At 49.6% G+C, this 20,115-nt stretch overlaps 1 protein-coding gene across 1 annotated transcript in view; it reads left to right on the top strand.

Moving 5' to 3' along the window:
• The first annotated feature begins 9,938 nt into the window (after positions 1-9,938).
• Positions 9,939-20,115, top strand: part of LOC142311173 (calcium-binding protein 2-like) — a 45,289-nt gene continuing 35,112 nt past the window's right edge. The window contains exons 1-3 of the mRNA XM_075349356.1: positions 9,939-10,214; positions 14,477-14,507; positions 16,176-16,319. Of these exons, the coding sequence (XP_075205471.1) occupies positions 9,939-10,214; positions 14,477-14,507; positions 16,176-16,319 (451 nt within the window). The remainder of the gene's footprint in view (positions 10,215-14,476; positions 14,508-16,175; positions 16,320-20,115) is intronic.

Raw genomic sequence — 20,115 nt, 5'->3', positions numbered from 1 at the left:
GACTACCACCTTGTGCCACGTTACAAAGCAGCAAGGACTAATGAGTTCAAGAACAACTAGATTGGAAGGAGTGAAGGGACTATTGGTAGTGATGCTTCAAATTGAGCAGAGACATCTGAGAAGATGTGTACCCGATATTCCTGGTGTACTGTGTGTGGCAAGTTACATTTATGTAAAAGAACTGGCGGTCTCCTTCTGTGCTTAAGTTAACATCTGGTCCTGGTCAGCCAAAGCCATTGACAGCGTATGGCCTGCACAGCCGAAGCGCCTTTATGACACAAGTCCACATTCCCAGCCAGGACCACCCCATCTTTCCTGTGGCATGCTGGGGCGCGAGAGAACAGCACCTTGCTCACAACTACCGCCCAGCAGCATGGTACACAATACCAGATGCACTGTGCCGTAGCTAACAACCAGGCACCAAGGACACAGAAAGCATATGCAAGGGTCCACAAGAACAGAATTCAGAAACAACTGTATCAGTTACCTTTATGCATGAATTAAAGAAGAGGCTGGATTTTAATAGCTCTCCTTGTTCATCAGGTGAAGCCCATTGTGCTTGTTTGCAATGTAACTCAGATCCAGGATGAGTTAAAGCATCATTACTAAAATCAAAAGTTATTTCTATTCAGCCATGGAATAACTTACTGCATTCAGATCCTCAGTGATCCAGAGAACAGGGCTCTGCTCCCTGGGAGTCTGACTTTGCAATAGAGTATATGATCATGATTAACCTCCATCTATTTTTTGTCTATAGGATTGCTGAAAATTTCCGAGTGCTATACTATGTTTTTGTGTCGCCCTGGGCAAGCCAGGGGACACAGGTCACAACACCACCACACCCCACACTCCAGGTAGGCAGGGCCGTATTTGCCACTAGGCACCCGTGGTCCCGTGCCTAGGGCGGCACGTTGCGGGGGGGCGGCACTTTCTGGCAGCAAAAAAAAAAAAAAAAAAAAAAAAATATATATAAATTTTTTTTTTTATTTTTTTTTACATCCCCGCCCCCCGCCCCTCCCTCCGTTGCACTTCGCTGTGTTCTCGGGGGGGAGGGGGGGGTTGAGAGGGAGAGGAAAGGCGCACTTCTGTCTCTTTAAATACACGGAGGGCGCCAGGCATAGTGAGCTGATTAACCCCGGAAGTTCCACCGTCTGCACTTCCGGGTCAGAGGCGCGCGGGCGCGCCAATCAGCTCACTGCCCCGTGCTGCAGCGTCCAATTCTGCAGACAACACACGCCGCGGAGGAGGACGCAGCTGGAGCCAGCCAGAAGAGGATAATAGCAGAGCAGGGCAGCAGGCACCGGAGCAGGTATGCGTAAGGCAGAGCCTAGAATGTATGGGCACCTTACAGGTTAGTTGATGATCGTTGCGATGCCTCTTTTTGTCTGGGGGGAGGCTGGGAAAAGAGAGAGGCTGGGAAAAGAGAGAGGCTGGGGGGAGGCTGGGAAAAGAGAGAGGCTGGGGGGAGGCTGGGAAAAGAGAGAGGCTGGGGGGAGGCTGGGAAAAGAGAGAGGCTGGGGGGAGGCTGGGAAGAGAGAGGCTGAGGCTGGGGGGAGGCTGGGAAGAGAGAGAGGCTGGGGGGGAGGCTGGGAAAAGAGAGAGGCTGGGGGGAGGCTGGGAAAAGAGAGAGGCTGGGGGGAGGCTGGGAAAAGAGAGAGGCTGGGGGAGGCTGGGAAAAGAGAGAGGCTGGGGGGAGGCTGGGAAAAGAGAGAGGCTGGGGGGAGGCTGGGAAAAGAGAGAGGCTGGGGGGAGGCTGGGAAAAGAGAGAGGCTGGGGGGAGGCTGGGAAAAGAGAGAGGCTGGGGGGAGGCTGGGAAAAGAGAGAGGCTGGGGGGAGGCTGGGAAGAGAGAGGCTGAGGCTGGGGGGGAGGCTGGGAAGAGAGAGAGGCTGGGGGGGAGGCTGGGAAAAGAGAGGCTGGGGGGAGGCTGGGAAAAGAGAGAGGCTGGGGGGAGGCTGGGAAAAGAGAGAGGCTGGGGGGAGGCTGGGAAAAGAGAGAGGCTGGGGAGAGGCTGGGAAGAGAGAGGCTGAGGCTGGGGGGGAGGCTGGGAAGAGAGAGAGGCTGGGGGGGAGGCTGGGAAGAGAGAGAGGCTGGGGGGGAGGCTGGGAAGAGAGAGAGGCTGGGGGGAGGCTGGGAAAAGAGAGAGGCTGGGGGGAGGCTGGGAAAAGAGAGAGGCTGGGGGGAGGCTGGGAAAAGAGAGAGGCTGGGGGGAGGCTGGGAAAAGAGAGAGGCTGGGGGGAGGCTGGGAAAAGAGAGAGGCTGGGGGGAGGCTGGGAAAAGAGAGAGGCTGGGGGGAGGCTGGGAAAAGAGAGGCTGAGGCTGGGGGGAGGCTGGGAAAAGAGAGGCTGAGGCTGGGGGGAGGCTGGGAAGAGAGAGGCTGAGGCTGGGGGGGAGGCTGGGAAGAGAGAGGCTGAGGCTGGGGGGGGGGGGGGAGGCTGGGAAGAGAGAGAGGCTAAGGCTGGGGGGAGAGAGGCTGAGGCTGGGGGGGGAGGCTGGGAAGAGAGAGAGGCTGAGGCTGGGGGGAGAGAGGCTGAGACTGGGGGGGAGGCTGGGGGGAGAGAGGCTGAGGCTGGGGGGGGAGGCTGGGAAGAGAGAGAGGCTGAGGCTGGGGGAGAGAGGCTGAGGCTGGGGGGGAGGCTGGGGGGAGAGAGAGGCTGAGGCTGGGGGGAGAGAGAGGCTGAGGCTGGGGGGAGAGAGAGGCTGAGGCTGGGGGGGAGGCTGGGGGGAGAGAGAGGCTGAGGCTGGGGGGAGAGAGAGGCTGATGCTGGGGGGAGAGAGAGGCTGAGGCTGGGGGGGAGGCTGGGGGGAGAGAGAGGCTGAGGCTGGGGGGGAGGCTGGGGGGAGAGAGGCTGAGGCTGGGGGGAGAGAGGCTGAGGCTGGGGGGGAGGCTGGGGGGAGAGAGGCTGAGGCTGGGGGGGGAGGCTGGGAAGAGAGAGAGGCTGAGGCTGGGGGGAGAGAGGCTGAGGCTGGGGGGGAGGCTGGGGGGAGAGAGAGGCTGAGGCTGGGGGGAGAGAGGCTGAGGCTGGGGGGAGGCTGGGGGGAGAGAGAGGCTGAGGCTGGGGGGGAGGCTGGGGGGAGAGAGAGGCTGAGGCTGGGGGAGAGAGAGGCTGAGGCTGGGGGGAGAGAGAGGCTGAGGCTGGGGGGGAGGCTGGGGGGAGAGAGAGGCTGAGGCTGGGGGGGAGGCTGGGGGAGAGAGAGGCTGAGGCTGGGGGGGAGGCTGGGGGGAGAGAGAGGCTGAGGCTGGGGGGGAGGCTGGGGGGAGAGAGGCTGAGGCTGGGGGGGAGGCTGGGGGGAGAGAGGCTGAGGCTGGGGGGGAGGCTGGGGGGAGAGAGGCTGAGGCTGGGGGGGGAGGCTGGGGGGAGAGAGAGGCTGAGGCTGGGGGGGAGGCTGGGGGGAGAGAGAGGCTGAGGCTGGGGGGAGAGAGAGGCTGAGGCTGGGGAGGAGGCTGGGGGGAGAGAGAGGCTGAGGCTGGGGGGGAGGCTGGGGGGAGAGAGAGGCTGAGGCTGGGGGGAGAGAGGCTGAGGCTGGGGGAGGCTGGGGGGAGAGAGGCTGAGGCTGGGGGAGGCTGGGGGGAGAGAGGCTGAGGCTGGGGGAGGCTGGGGGGGAGAGAGGCTGAGGCTGGGGGAGGCTGGGGGGGAGAGAGGCTGAGGCTGGGGGAGGCTGGGGGGGAGAGAGGCTGAGGCTGGGGGAGGCTGGGGAAGAGAGAGGCTGAGGCTGGGGGAGGCTGGGGGAGAGAGAGGCTGATGCTGGGGGAGGCTGCGGGAGAGAGAGGATGATGCTGGGGGAGGCTGCGGGAGAGAGAGGATGATGCTGGGGGAGGCTGCCGGAGAGAGAGGCTGATGCTGGGGGAGGCTGCGGGAGAGAGAGGCTGATGCTGGGGGAGAGAGAGGCTGAGGCTGGGGGAGGCTGGGGGAGAGAGAGGCTGAGGCTGGGGGAGGCTGGGGGAGAGAGAGGCTGAGGCTGGGGGAGAGAGAGGCTGAGGCTGGGGGAGAGAGAGGCTGAGGCTGGGGGAGGCTGGGGGAGAGAGAGGCTGAGGCTGGGGGAGAGAGAGGCTGAGGCTGGGGGAGGCTGGGGGAGAGAGAGGCTGATGCTGGGGGAGGCTGGGGGAGAGAGAGGATGATGCTGGGGGAGGCTGCGGGAGAGAGAGGCTGATGCTGGGGGAGGCTGGGGGAGAGAGGCTGCTGCTGGGGGAATGGGAGAGAGGGGCTAATGCTAGAGACAGAGGACAAGGGTTGAGGGATAGTGCAATGACAAAATCGATGGGGGGAGTGTAAGGACTCAGAATGAGAGGGGGCAGCATTGGGAGCTCATTATGGAGAAGGGGCAGCATGTGTGGGCTCAGTATGGAGTGGAGCAATGTAGGGGAGTCAATATCAAGAGTGGGGTAGTGTGTGTGTGTGGGGGGGGGTCTCAGCATAAGCGTTAGTGTGGTGGTCTTAGTATGATGAATGGGGCAGCATGGAGGTGTCATTATGGAAAAGAGTAAGGCAGCATTAGGAGCTCATGGAGAGGGGCAGCATGCATGGGACACTGTGAGGAGGGGGCAGCATGCATGGGACATTGTGAGGAGGGGGCAGCATGCATGGGACATTGTGAGGAGGGGGCAGCATGCATGGGACATTGTGAGGAGGGGGCAGCATGCATGGGACATTGTGAGGAGGGGGCAGCATGCATGGGACATTGTGAGGAGGGGGCAGTATGCATGGGACATTGTGAGGAGGGGGCAGCATGCATGGGACACTGTGAGGAGGGGGCAGCATGCATGGGACATTGTGAGGAGGGGGCAGCATGCATGGGACATTGTGAGGAGGGGGCAGTATGCATGGGACATTGTGAGGAGGGGGCAGCATGCATGGGACATTGTGAGGATGGAGCAGCATGCATGGGACACTGTGAGGAGGGGGCAGCATGCATGGGACACTGTGAGGAGGGGGCAGCATGCATGGGACACTGTGAGGATGGAGCAGCATGCATGGGACCCTGTGAGGAGGGAGCAGCATGCATGGGACCCTGTGAGGAGGGAGCAGCATGCATGGGACCCTGTGAGGAGGGGGCAGCATGCATGGGACCCTGTGAGGAGGGAGCAGCATGCATGGGACCCTGTGAGGAGGGGGCAGCATGCATGGGACACTGTGAGGAGGGAGCAGCATGCATGGGACACTGTGAGGAGGGATCAGCATGCATGGGACACTGTGAGGATGGAGCAGCATGCATGGGACACTGTGAGGATGGAGCAGCATGCATGGGACACTGTGAGGAGGGAGCAGCATGCATGGGACACTGTGAGGATGGAGCAGCATGCATGGGACACTGTGAGGAGGGAGCAGCATGCATGGGACACTGTGAGGAGAGAGCAGCATGCATGGGACACTGTGAGGAGGGAGCAGCATGCATGGGACACTGTGAGGAGGGAGCAGCATGCATGGGACACTGTGAGGAGGGAGCAGCATGCATGGGACACTGTGAGGATGGAGCAGCATGCATGGGACACTGTGAGGATGGAGCAGCATGCATGGGACCCTGTGAGGAGGGGGCAGCATGCATGGGACCCTGTGAGGAGGGAGCAGCATGCATGGGACCCTGTGAGGTGGGAGCAGCATGCATGGAACCCTGTGAGGATGGAGCAGCATGCATGGGACACTGTGAGGATGGAGCAGCATGCATGGGACACTGTGAAGATGGAGCAGCATGCATGGGACACTGTGAGGAGGGGGCAGCATGCATGGGACATTGTGAGGAGGGGGCAGCATGCATGAGACATTGTGAGGAGGGATCAGCATGCATGGGACACTGTGAGGATGGAGCAGCATGCATGGGACATTGTGAGGAGGGGGCAGCATGCATGGGACACTGTGAGGAGGGGGCAGCATGCATGGGACACTGTGAGAAGGGGGCAGCATGCATGGGACACTGTGAGGAGGGGGCAGCATGCATGGGACACTGTGAGGAGGGGGCAGCATGCATGGGACACTGTGAGGAGGGGGCAGCATGCATGGGACATTGTGAGGAGGGGGCAGCATGCATGGGACATTGTGAGGAGGGGGCAGCATGATGTGAGGACAATGTGCAGATCATATTTCATAATTGAGGAAGGTGTGGTGGATATAATTTATAAGGGAGGGCAGTGTGTAGTTTATTAGGGGCAGTGTGACAGTCACAGTATATAAGTGGGGACAGTGTCACAGTCACAGTATATAAGGGGGGACGGTGTGGTGGGAATATTTTATACTCATGCTATGTTTTGATGTGCCCGTGGTGATCCCCATTGGGGGGGGGTTAGTGCCCTTTGTTTCTCATTTATACTTTTTAAAGTGTTTTACAAAGTAGATCTGCCTTAAACAGATGTCAAGTGCGAAAACTCAGTTTTACGTTGTCACTAAGGGGCGCGACCACTTAAAGTGCCTAGGGCAGCACGAAGGCAAAATACAGCCCTGCAGTTAGGCACATCTATGCTAACCTACAAATCCTTGTTGCCTTCCTCCAGGAGTCTGTTGATGCACACCAGGGGGTGGGCCAGGCGGTTGGCTCCGCCCACCAAGGAGCTCACAGCTCTGGAGGCAGGAAGAACCAGGCAGAGTAGCCCAGGCAGGGCTTGAGTAAACAGCAGATTAGCTCAGGGAGGGCAAGTGTGAGGAGCTAAAAGTGAGAGAGTAAACAACAGCTAAGTGAAAGTGAAGGAAGTAAAGTGGAAAAAGGAAAGAACGCCTGGAAGGTCCAGCTCTGTGTAGGGCCAGAACAGCAAGGTCAGCGACGGCGGTGACTGTCTGGAGGGGGACCGTTTGGAAGTTCCTGGAAGGACCCCGTTGGCTGTGTGCCCGGTGGTCTGGAGCAGTGTTCCGAAGGACAGTCAGCACCAGGGCAGGGGCCTCTCGGACCCCGGCAAGGCTAGGAGTCGCCAAATTTGCCGAATCCGTCAGTGAAGGGGACGTAGATCCCCTAACAACCAAGTCCCGATTGACGGCAACAGCCCAACCATTACAGGGGAGACACCGCCACCGCCAGGGCACCAGTTTCCCCAGGGCCAGCGCCTGCGGGCAAAGTGTAGAGCTCCTCCGGCCCAGATTGCAGTCGGGGAGCGGGTAACCGGAGGGAATCCACCGCTACCATCAGACAACACAGGTGCAAGGAAGAGAGACGTCACCGTCACCTACCGGGAGTGCAGGTGCAGCCGTCTGTGGGACCGTCCTACCAGCCGTTGGTTTACCGTACAAACTGTGTCCGTGTCTCAGGCTGAGTGAGTACCACAGTGCCGCAAGGCACAGCGCTGCCCCCGCGTCCCTGCGCCCACCAGGCCCCGCACCTCCTTCTCCACCACCGGGCCCCGGGATCACCAACCCCTACCCACGGAGGGGCAACACAACACCTGGCTGCTCCGCATCACCATCCCCGGGATCCCAGAATTGAGCAGCGGTGGTGAAATCACCACAACCGTGGGTGGCGTCACGAACTATAACAATTCCCCCACACCCAACCACAAAAACCCCCCTTTCACTCACGGGCGAGGAGTGTCGCTCGAGAAACCCCGGGATCCCGCCCACCGCTCGAGCCACCACTGAGCAGCTGCCGGACCCGAGCAGAAGGGGTGAGCGTAGTGTGCCGACACCCTCCTCCCCGCCCGCGACATTTTCTTCAGAAGTCCCGTAGACAATAAATGGAATAGAGCTAGAGCATGTGCACCCTCTCTTCATTCAAGACTGGGCTTTGCAGAGCTGGTTTCCTGGGATCCAGAACCCCGGTGTATGGGTCTCAACGATCGGACCCCAGAAATCAGTAAGTTATCCACTATTCTATTGATAGGAGTTAACATCTGATTCTGGGAATAACCCTTTTATTATTGCTTTGCTGCAGTAGCTACTTGTGGGTAAGCACTGTGTAAAGCTGGTGGGTGTGGACCACTGCGCCACGCACCGGGCTTACCCTGGATGAATGTAATTAAGTGACTACTGGGTTTTCACTGAAGCCTCTGATGGTGAGGGTAGGCTGGGCCACAGTCGCCAGGTACCACTCGCAAGGCAGTCTCCAAGACTGCAGCAGCTGACCGACTGGCCAAGCCAGGTGTACAAGGTACAGAAGGATAAGACAGACGCATAGCTTGAGAGTCCAAGGTCGGGGCAAGCAGCACATGATTAGAGTACAGAGCCGAGGTCAGGAGTGGAGCTGTGAGACAGGATGGGTCAAATAAAGTAGAATCAATACAAGTAAACTCCTGAACAGGACACTAGTAGACGAGCAACTAGGAACCAATCTTCGGGAAAGATGTGGTGGGAGGAGCTGCCTGAAATAGATCCAGCTGGCATGGGATTAGCTAGGGAACCTATTCTCTGCAGGATATAGCAAGTTATATTCCTGCAGAATCTGGCCACACCTACCTATAGCCAGGTGGAACTCAACAGCAGCAGGAGGATGTAGCAGGTTTGGAAAGGCTACAGGAGGCAGCTCAGAGAGACAAACTGAGGATGGGAAGAGCAGAGCAATTTTCACAGTGAGTAGGGCGGCGCTTACCAGCCGTGCAAGTCACAGGCGTTACACACTGGAGATACTGCCAGCGATGCTGAGATTGCTTATTGTCTAGTAATATGGTGCAACCACCAAGAAGATGTAGGTCCGGGTTGAAACAGCACTGTACAAAACAGCAACTCTTTTTGTCTCATATTTCCCTTCCTCCTCTTGGGGTCTGTTTTTTTTTTATTTTAATCTCTTGATCAACTTGATCTACTTGATATCTCTTTGATCTGACATCATACTGTATACTCCATGTTGATTAAGGTCTTCTTTACCTCAATCCCATCAAACACCTTACGAATAATTTACGACTCCACTTGTAGGCCAGACCTTCTCTTTTAACATCGGTTTCCGTCTTCACAAAGCCTGAATAATAATAATAAGTTTTATTTCTATAGCGCCAACATATTTCGCAGCGCTTTACAATTAAGAGGGGACATGTACAGACAATATGAGACAATACAAAATAACAAAATTAAGATACCAGGAGGAGTGAGGGCCCTGCTCATAAGCTTACAGTCTATGAGGAAATAGGGGAGACACAAAAGGTGAATGGGTGGGAGAAAAGCTTGTCATATATGATCCAGCCATCGATTTAATAGGGTAATCAAAAGCAGCTGCATGAACTCGTCGGTGAGAATTTATACAGGTACAGGGGACGAGAACTGGAAGTAAATTTATTTTTTTTTGAAGGGCAGAAAGGGTCTAGATTAGATCAGGGCAGTGAGTTGATAGGCTAGTCTAAAGAAATGCATTTTTAGGGCCCGCTTAAAGGTGTGAATGTTGGGAATTAATCGGATTTCTCTTGGTAGTGTGTTCCAGATCATAGGCGCAGCTCGTGAGAAATCTTGAAGACGGGAGTGGGAGGTTCGAATTGTTGAGGATGTCAGTCTTAAGTCATTAGCAGAGCCGGAGGCACGGGTGGGGTGATAGACAGAGATGAGGGAGGAGATGTAGGGGGGTGCGGAACCGTGGAGAGCTTTGTAAGTGAGAGTGATAAGTTTATATTGGATTTTGTAATAGATACGGCATAAATGACGTAAATGGCATAAATTCCCTCAAACACTAAATTATGAGGCTTCTCAAAAGGGTAAAGGCTGCTAAAGACACAAGAAGGGTCAAAAACCCTTATTAATGTCTGTGGCTTTGGACCGGGATGTTACATATCCTCATACCTATGACCATATAATGAATATTGAGACAACTTTTAGTACAGTGTTGTATTCTATGACTGTGGACAGGCTATGAATACGTTCTGTATGGTATAAATAAGAAGAGCAAGGTGCTGGTCACATGTCCCATCCCTAATCTCTTTAAACTCTTTAACATGGCTCAGAACAAGTTGATGTTATTAGATTACTGGTAATCCTTTGTGTGCTCTACTGGTCTGAGCAACACTCTCACAGGAAGCTACGAACAGTCCATCCGAAACCATCTTATGTCTCACAGCACCGGAGCCAAGACATCTAGCACCCCAGAAAAAGACGTGGCAAAAAGCCACACTGGGGCAAAAAGCAAAGGTGAAGGAGATGCTAGCAGCAAGAAGGGAACATCAGGAGGTCAGGAAGGAGACCAGAAGACTGTAACAGGAGGAGGTCATGAGAAAAAGAGCCCTCACGATAGTAAAGGTCATCACAAAGGCAAGAGGGTGAGCGACGCCCAAAGCCTCACAACTACGACATATTCTCCATTCTTAAATGCACTTTTCAGCAAGGTAGGTGAACTAGATGTCTTTAGGTAAAGTACTTAAATGAAAAACAGATTGTTAATATAAGATCCCTAAAAACACAAACAAATTTTGCCATGAAAGTCTATCGGAGAGGCCTGGGTTCTAAAGAATGAGAGCAGCTACTATTTGGTGGCTTGCCATGCTGTCCTTGCACACATAAGGTTCACTCTGTGATGTCTTTCTGCTCTATTGGGATATACAGATGGGGATTGTCCTTACGGTGCAATATCTTTCAAAGGATTTATATAGATTTGTATCATGTAAACGCATCATGTGCCTGTTATTGCATAGTTATGTTTTCCCTGCATATTTTTAAGAATTATCTGCATATATGGAGATAAGTACCCCATAATAAAGAAGCCATCTTATGAAGTTTTTTTTTTCACGAAATCTGTGTATATGTGCATTTAGCTTATTGTATGTTAATACACTCAACTACCATGAACTTCTCCAGTATACAACGCCATTCTGCTCCTCTTCTGAATGATGCCACTACTCTCTAGACTAAGGGTTGCACTGCGCTCTGTGTGAGCTGGATGTCTCTTTAAAGGGTGCTTTAGATGCTGAGACATCGCTAGCGATTGCTAGCGATGTCGAGCGCGATAACACCCGCCCCCGTCGTTCGTGAAACATTTGGTGATCGCTGCCGTAGCGAACATTATTGCTACGGCAGTGTCACACGCACATACCTTGTCAGCGATGTCGCTGTGACCGCCGAACAATCCCTCCCTCAAGGGGGAGGTGCGTTCGGCGTCATAGCGACGTCACTAAGCCAATAGAAGCGGAGGGGCGGAGATGAGCGGGACGGAACATCCCGCCTTCCTTCCGCATTGCCGGTGGACGCAGGTAAGGAGATGTTCGTCGTTCCTGCAGTGTCACACATAGCGATGTGTGGTGCCGCAGGAATGACGAACAACATCGTACCTGTGGTAGCAGCGATATTAAGGAAAGGAGCGACGTGTCAACGATCACCGTTTTTGAACGATTTTGCGATTGTTGATCGTCGCTCCTTGGTGTCACACGTTGCGATGTCGCTACCGGCGCCGGATGTGCGTCACTAACGACGTGACCCCCAACGATATATCGGTAGCGATGTCGCAGCGTGTAAAGCACCCTTTACAATGTAAGTCTATGTAGCATAAAAGCCACTTACGGAACACACAGAGCACAGTGCGACCCAGAGAATTTGAGGACCGGTGATGTCACTCAGAAGAGAAGAGGATCGGTGCTGGATACCAGAGAAGACAGCGGTAGGTGGTATATTAACACACGCACGCACGCACGCACGCACGCACACGCTACAATATACATATTCACAGATTTAGTGCATAAAATATCATGGAAGGCTTATTTAAACAACTATTTTACTCCAATACTCCAATTAGACCAATACATGTAAGATCTGTCCATAACTGAACATTCCTATCTCCAACATCACAAGTTAACACATGTTGGACACCACAGTGGCTCAGGGGTAATCACTGTACCCCTGCTGCACTGGGCTTCAATAACAACATCAACAAGGAGTTTCTGTTTCTCTTGTATTTACCCTTGCTCCACTTATAAAGGATGACCCATATAAGGACTTTGTTCTATCAATATCCCATCAATGTCAATCGTGAGACTGTAGTGTGGCACAGGGTGGTAGTTGAGGGCAAGGGATTGACTCCGGAAGCGCTGGCACACTACATGAAATACCTGGTCCTGGCTGGGTGTGTGAACTTTGGCTATGTGGGCTGGGAACCCCTGCAAGCTGCATACAGCTGTTGGTGTTGGATGGCCATGACCGGATGACGTCTTACACACACAGAGAGATCAACAGTTTTCTTTAAACCATAACTCTTTACTGTATGACTCATTCTCATTCACAACTTTGTGTACCAGATAGTGGGCACATTCCAGCACGTTACAGTTAGCAGACACAGTTCAACTTCCCTCTGGGTTTGCTTCCGATTTAACTGGGCCAGTGAGCCCCAGTGCAACACAATCCAGCATTACAGCACACACCATGAGAGTCATCTTGTTTACCTGCAGTCTAACGTCCAGTCTCCTTAGGGGTTCCATATTGACTGAAGTAAAGCCTTGTGCTCCCTTATGTTTAGCATGAAACCACTGGGCTAGTTGACTACGTTCACACGTAAGTTATGTTATCCCAGTACCTTGAGAATTAAGGGGCCTGGCCACTAGAGTCCTGCATCAGTAGAAGTCACCCTGTACCTTGAAGATTTAAGGGCTGGGTTTCTAGAGTTCCGTCCTTTGGCTCCTATCATCTATGGCCACTCCATTTGAGGATTGGTCTCTAGTTACAACACTGTTCACAGCCTGTGTCTCCGGCCACTCTCGAGATTCACGCTATCTTGCCTTCTGTCTCCTGCTCGCTGTTGCCACAAACCACCCACTGTATGCGAGCTTCACAACAGACTGACTGTACGTCTGTCACGTTTGCTCACTAGGCCTTCACTGACGCTTTATAGAGTGAAGCGTCACTTTCACTCTCAGTTGACCGCGCCTAGAGTGGGCTAGTCCAAACATTATCTACTTCTGCCCTGTAGTCCAGCAACTTCCCCACTAAACATCCTCAATAAATACTATACATTACATTATCACACACTACATCACAGTATATCACATTACATTTTAATTCACATGACACAATATTTACAAAAGAGAAGCAACATTATTCAGATTACAAGACATGACGCTACACTGACGCAATGGGTGCCTTCAGTGGTAGGAACACGACAGCCAAAGTTTACCACTCTTACAAGATAATCAAATCAAACAGAAGTTTTCCTCTTGGTTTTTGACAGCTGTAATAACGTAGTATTCTATAAAGTAAGATAGAAACCTGACAAACGCATGATAAATGTCATGGCTCTAGCAATAATAGCCGTGCCCTAACACCAATGTGAACATCGTCTAAAACCTTCACTAAAGGCCGCTTTAAACGCAGCGACATCGCTAAAGTGATGTCGTTGGGGTCACGGAATTCGTGACGCACATCCGGCCTCGTTAGCGACGTCGTTGCGTGTGAAACGTACGAACGACCGCTAACGAGCAAAAATACTCACCTTATCGTTGCTCGTTGACACGGTCCTCCATTCCTAAATATCGTTGCTGTTGCAGGACGCAGGTTGTTCATCGTTCCTGCGGCAGCACACATCGCTATGTGTGACACCGCAGGAATGAGGAACCTCACCTTACCTGCGGCCGCCTGCAATGAGGAAGGAAGGAGGTGGGCAGGATGTTCGTCCCACTCATCTCCGCTCCTCCGCTTCGATTGGGCGGCCGCTTAGTGACGTTGCTGTGACGCCGAACGAACCGCCCCCTTAGAAAGGAGGCGGTTTGCCGGTCACAGCGACGTTGCTAGGCAGGTAAGTAGTGTGACGGGTCCGAGCGATGTTGTGCGCCACAGGCAGCGATTTGCCCGTGACGCACAACCGATGGGGGCGGGTACGCACGCTTGTGATCTCGCTAGCGAGATCGCAGTGTGTAAAGCGGCCTTTACACAATGGTCTATGGAAGTGGTTTCTGACCAGTCATCTTACAAGGGTTCTAATGTTTTCCTGTTTGTCTGGTTTGTTCATTGTAAAAATAATAAAATAACCTTAACTCACCCACAATAGATCCAAACATGCCATTATGCCACAGCCACAAATCTTTGCTGACAGTGGTGATATTAACACTACAAAACATCTGACCACTGCAGCCGATCATTGGGCTCAGCGGTGATAACTAAATAGTGAGCACAGGATTGCTGAGCCTAATGATTGACTGCACTGATCATGTGTACTTAGAAAACCCCTTTAGGCCATGTGCGCACTGAGGTAAGTACTGAGGTAAAAGACTCACCATACTCAACATAACCTTATAAAGGGCCTGTCATTTGCTCAAAAAATACGGTGTAAAAATCCCTGCGTTCCTTATTCTGCCTCTCTTTTCCGTTTTAAATCTGTTGCGGAGATATTCATATTTTTTTCTTCTGGAGTGCAATATGTGAAATTTCTGCTTTAAGGTCAACTCAGCATTTCTTCAGACTCTTTTCTTGGAGCAATACCAGAACAGTGCCCCTTTTGTCCATGGCTCTGTCTGGTATTGCGACCTTGACATTCTATGAAGATACTATAATGTGTCATGAGCATGTTATCTAGTTAAGAACAGTACAATGCATAATGCTAGGATGTACAGTACAGTATCCCACGCTGAAGTAGACAGTCTCTAATGGTGTCTCTTTTCTTACAACGTAGGAGAGGGATTTGGCCCCGGAAGAAATGGACGGTGAGTCTCGGGATGAGAAGCTTATGATTAACTTGTTATGTAACCCTAGGGGCTCTGTGGAGATTCTTTGTATTTGCTTAATACTGTGATCCTTGATAAGCAGATCAGTCAGAAGTCAATGCATTTTATTTTTAAATTACATTTTTTTTTTATTATTTTAATCTTTATGTCTTCACTTGAAAACAACAACAACATGGTTTATGCAAGAGATTAAATAATGCCTTGTAAGATCAGTAATCTAAGTCGTCTGCATTGTTATTTTCCCAGAAAAGAAACAAAATAGACTCTTTTTCCATAGATTGGGTCTTGCAGCTCATTTTTGTATATTTCTTATTTCTTGGATGTGTTCTCCTCTATAATGTAATCTACCTGGTACATCTGACTATACATTGGCAGAAGAAGTGTGTAGTCAGGGAATTCAACAGATATAATAGAAAGCCAGCTCACCCTCTAGGATGCTGTGGAGAGAAGTCACCAGGTCCGCCCGGATAATACCCTGGCTTGGGCTTCAGCTTCAGAAGAAACAGTGAAAGGATTCCCGTGGAGAAGGCAGAGATAAAATATTCATTCATTATTAGAAACCATAAAAATGATATGTACAGCGGCACTGGCACCAAACAGACCCCTCAGGGGGCGTAGCCGACGCGTTTTGGTAAGGGTACAATTTTATTCATGGAATCATTATTGAGATAAAGAGTAATAAAAGGGAATGAGACAGAAAATATGTCAGTTAGGTTGGTATGCACCGTATTATCCTATAGTAGGTTTATGACAAGGACATTTATAGAAAGTCTTTGTAAATGTAACACTAGGAGGCTGCCCTTAGGATGGGTCATTGATTTGTGATGAGTGGTGATCTGACCTATGGGACTTTCACTAATGAGCACAATAAAAATAATCTATTTACGTAGGTAGAACACCAGATCCATACTGTCCCATTCACCAAACTGATCTGATCTGGGGGTTACGGAGTTTGAATCCCCAACAACCAAGCATTGATGACTTAGGCCTCTTTCACACGTCAGTGATTCTGGTACGTGACAATTTTTATACGTACCAGAATTATGGACGTACGCAGACACATTAAAATCAATGGGATTTTCCACTTACTGTGTCTCCTTGTGGCATACATGCATGTCCATGTTTCTGCTTGGAGATAAGTCCATTTTTTTCTGGCATCACTGATGTCCCATGGACCACACTATGGTGGGATCCGTGAAACATGTTCCAGAAAAAAAAACGTATCTTTGCAATTAAAAGCTTTTTATACTCACCTTCTCCAGCGCTGCTGTGTTCGGCCGCTGCTGCCTGCTGCTTTCTAGCTGGCTAATTACTATCATGAATATGCACTGCACCACGACCCGAAAGTAACAGCAGCAGTGACGTAGTAGCGGCCGGACACAGCAGGCTGGAGATTCAGCACCATGGAGAGCAGGAGTGGGTAACGGTGAGTTTGGAATACCTGATCTCCAGGATTACCTATAAGGAGTGGTTTTGAGAGCTTCTAAACAGGAGTGTCAACATTTGGATATGGCCAGTGGGACCATTGCCTGGTGGTTCCATGAGTCGGACTAGTCCCAGAACTGTCTTTAGGGATAGAGTAGTCTTCATATTTTTTTGTATTTAATTCATAAATGTTATATCTGATAATTTAATGTCTCTCTTCAGAATTGCATGCTGCCTTTCTGGAGTTTGATGCTGATCAAGATGGATTCATTGGGTACAAAGAACTGGGCGAGTGCATGAGGACAATGGGATACATGCCAACTGAAATGGAATTGATTGAGATCTCTCAGCATATAAAAATGAGGAGTAAGTGGTCAGGATTGCTCATTTTATATTTTTGCTACTGTTAGGGCTGCCATTGTGTTAGTCAGGGACCCACATTTACCTGTTGGCCCAAGTTTTTCCTCTCCTGAAGCATTGGGTAGAACTGGTACACTGCATTGTGGCCAGTAGAGGAACTGAAAGGGCATTTTCTGATTATTTTAACATATATGCAGACAACCTTTAATTGGTTATATAATGTTATTACCAGAGCAGTGCTAATGTGCTTATTTGTAAAGTACCACTTCTTGAGTACAATCCGTACAGTATAGGGCTCTTTTTAAGAACATGGCCACTGATCGAGCAGCATGTGAGCAGATCTATCCTTACAGAGCCACCATTAAGAACCTTGCACATAGCATTAGAAACTCAAAATCTGCAAGAAATACCAATTGTTGCAAATTTTATCACTCACATGTAGAACTGCAGCAAAATTGTGTCAAGTGGATAGCATATGGACAGCACATGGACAAATGTTATTGAATGAATTAGTGTAGAGGAGCATGTTTTCTACATAGATTGAGTGTCCATATGAAATGTATAAATATATACAGTGCTGGCCAAAAGTATTGGCACCCTTGCAATTCTGTCAGATAATACGCAGTTTCTTCCTGAAAATGATTGCAATCACAAATTCTTTGGTATTATTATCTTCATTTAATTTGTCTTCAATGAAAAAAAATAAAAATAAATTGTCATAAAGCCAAATTGGATATAATTCCACACCAAACATAAAAAGGGGGTGGACAAAAGTATTGGCACTGTTTGAAAAATCTTGTGATGCTTCTCTAATTTGTGTAATTAACAGCCCCTGTAACTTACCTGTGGCACCTAACAGGTGTTGGCAATAGCTAAATCACACTTGCAGCCAGTTGACATAGATTAAAGTTGACTCAACCTCTGTCCTGTGTCCTTGTGTGTACCACATTGAGCATGGAGAAAAGAAAGAAGACCAAAGAACTGTCTGAGGACTTGAGAGTCCAAATTGTGAGGAAGCATGAGCAATCTCAAGGCTACAAGTCCATCTCCAAAGACCTGAAAGTTCCTGTGTTTACGGTGCGCAGTGCCATCAAGAAGTTTAAAGCCCATGGCACTGTGGCTAACCTCCCTAGATGTGGAAGGAAAAGAAAAATTGACGAGAGATTTCAACGCAAGATTGTGCGGATGGTGGATAAAGAACCTTGACTAACATCCAAACAAGTTCAAGCTGCCCTGCAGTCCGAGAGTACAACAGTGTCAACCCGTACTATCCGTCGGCATCTGAATGAAAAGGGACTGTATGGTAGGATACCCAGGAAGACCCCACTTCTTACCCCGAGACATAAAAAAGCCATGCTGGAGTTTGCCAAAACTTACCTGAGAAAGCCTAAAACATTTTGGAAGAATGTTCTCTGGCCAGATAAGACAAAAGTAGAGCTTTTTGGGAAAAGCCATCAACATAGAGTTTACAGGGAAAAAAAAAGAGGCATTCAAAGAAAAGAACACGGTCCCTACAGTCAAACATGGCGGAGGTTCCCTGATGTTTTGGGGTTGCTTTGCTGCCTCTGGCACTGGACTGTGTGCATGGCATTATGAAGTCTGAAGACTACCAACAAATTTTCCAGCATAATGTAGGGCCCAGTGTGAGAAAGCTGGGTCTTTCTCAGAGGTCATGGGTCTTCCAGCAAGACAATGACCCAAAACACACTTCAAAAAGCACTAGCAAATGGTTTGAGAGAAAGCACTGGAGACTACTAAAGTGGCCAGCAATGAGTCCAGACCTGAATCCCATAGAACACCTGTGGAGAGATCTCACTATGGCAGTTTGGAGAAGGCACCCTTCAAATCTCAGGGACCTGGAGCAGTTTGCCAAAGAAGAATGGTCTAAAATTCCAGCAGAGCATTGTAAGAAACTCAATGATGGTTACCGGAAGCGGTTGTTCTCAGTTATTTTGGCTAAAGATTGTGCAACTAAGTATTAGGCTAAGGGTGCCAATACTTTTTTGGCCCATTTTTGAAGTTTTGTGTGAAATGATCAATGATTTGATTTTTGTTTCATTCTCCTTTGTGTTTTTTCATTGCAAGCAAAATAAATGAAGATAATAATACCAAAGAATTTGTGATTTCAATAATTTTCAAGAAGAAACTGAGTATTATCTGACAGAATTGCAGGGGTGCCAATACTTTTGGCCAGCACATATATATATATATATATATATATATATATATATATATATATATATATATATATATATATATATATATATATATTTAGCACTCTGTAGTCTCTTTTGTTATATGGATGAGAACTCAATAGGTGCATAAAAAAAAAGATTCGGTAGATATCATGTGGACACCTTCTGTAGAAGAAGATTTTATTTTTCTTTTATTTATTTCTTTAACCCTGCCATACATATGTGTCATAGAAGTAATTGTAAAAATCCATACAGACATCTCTGGAGAGGAGACATATCCACACTGAACACATGGGACTAATAATTGAGGAGGAAAGAGAGCTTGCAATCTAACACTCCACATGACCCCTATACAGCTAAGACCTCCAGGTGTGGACAGGTAATTGATATCTAGCAGATGTACCAGTGCAGACAAAAAGCCTGGGTTTTGTATATTTAAGGGCAGAAAAATAGCATTGCACTAGAACCAATGTGTTCAGATCAAAATATTTTTTCAGACACTTGGGCACAAGTGGAAAATTATGAATATTGGGGAATATATCAATCAGATATTGATGGGAAATACATTTTTAGTTTCAAGATTTCCAGAGGAAGAACATGCATATTTTTTCAGAAATGTAAGACATGCCTATTAGCCGCAAATTAATATCAGGCACTGGATGATGCTAGCCATGCCATATTTCATATCTCTAGAAAGATAACATCACAATATGAAATATTACCACAATATCTTCAAGCTGGGACCTCCAGGGGCAAAGATATCCTATAAGTAGGGATTTCATAATTTTCAGGAAACTGAAGCCACATCCCATGATCTGCCCTGTTATGAGTTACCAGTGGGGAGATATATGGGTATAATGTGGGTTAACAAAAGTAAATACCACATTATAATCTGGGTTCGAGGCAAGTAAGGTACACTTCTGTGTAGGATTGATCCAATTTTTATTAGGAGAACTTCCCTCCAAAAAGAGAATTGTGCCACCCCTGCGACCACGGGTCCCCTTTGTAACATATTTTGTATATTTTTGTAGAGACTGCGTATCTTTCAGATTAAATACCTAAAATTCAATAGCTTCTTTCCTCTTGCTCTTTAAATCGCATCCCTGAAGCCATTCACTACCTGTAACAGGTGTCCAATCGACCTGATAAATGATTGGTGGTGGCAGCTAATACTTTTTCTTGGGTAGTTGTGGAGCTTGGTAGTAACTGTACAGAGGTATATATATATTCCATGTGTTGGAACTGGTCGCATGCATACAATACACTCCCTGAGCTCCCCAATAACCAGCCTAACAGTGCTGTTTGTGACAAATTGATGACAGCAGTGGGATATCTGCGTGACACCCCCGGCTGTCTCAACCTGTCTCCTTGACAATATACATCATACTATCAGGATGTGCATCTATGAAACTGACTCAGGAGCTTTACCCACTCCATATGGGGCAAATGTTTGCTATAGTAACGTACACAGCAAGCTTCTGCCACAGCAAATGGAGGCAAGATTGCTGCTGCTTTACTATTTAAATCATGCTGAAAATCTCTGAAAGTGCCATTTAAGTAGTATAAATGCTGGCTTGCATGCTCACCCTCATACGTCTATGCTGACC

Source organism: Anomaloglossus baeobatrachus, chromosome 5, assembly GCF_048569485.1.
Source record: "Anomaloglossus baeobatrachus isolate aAnoBae1 chromosome 5, aAnoBae1.hap1, whole genome shotgun sequence".
NCBI lineage: Eukaryota > Metazoa > Chordata > Amphibia > Anura > Aromobatidae > Anomaloglossus > Anomaloglossus baeobatrachus.
This window is presented reverse-complemented; position numbering and strand designations above follow the sequence as displayed.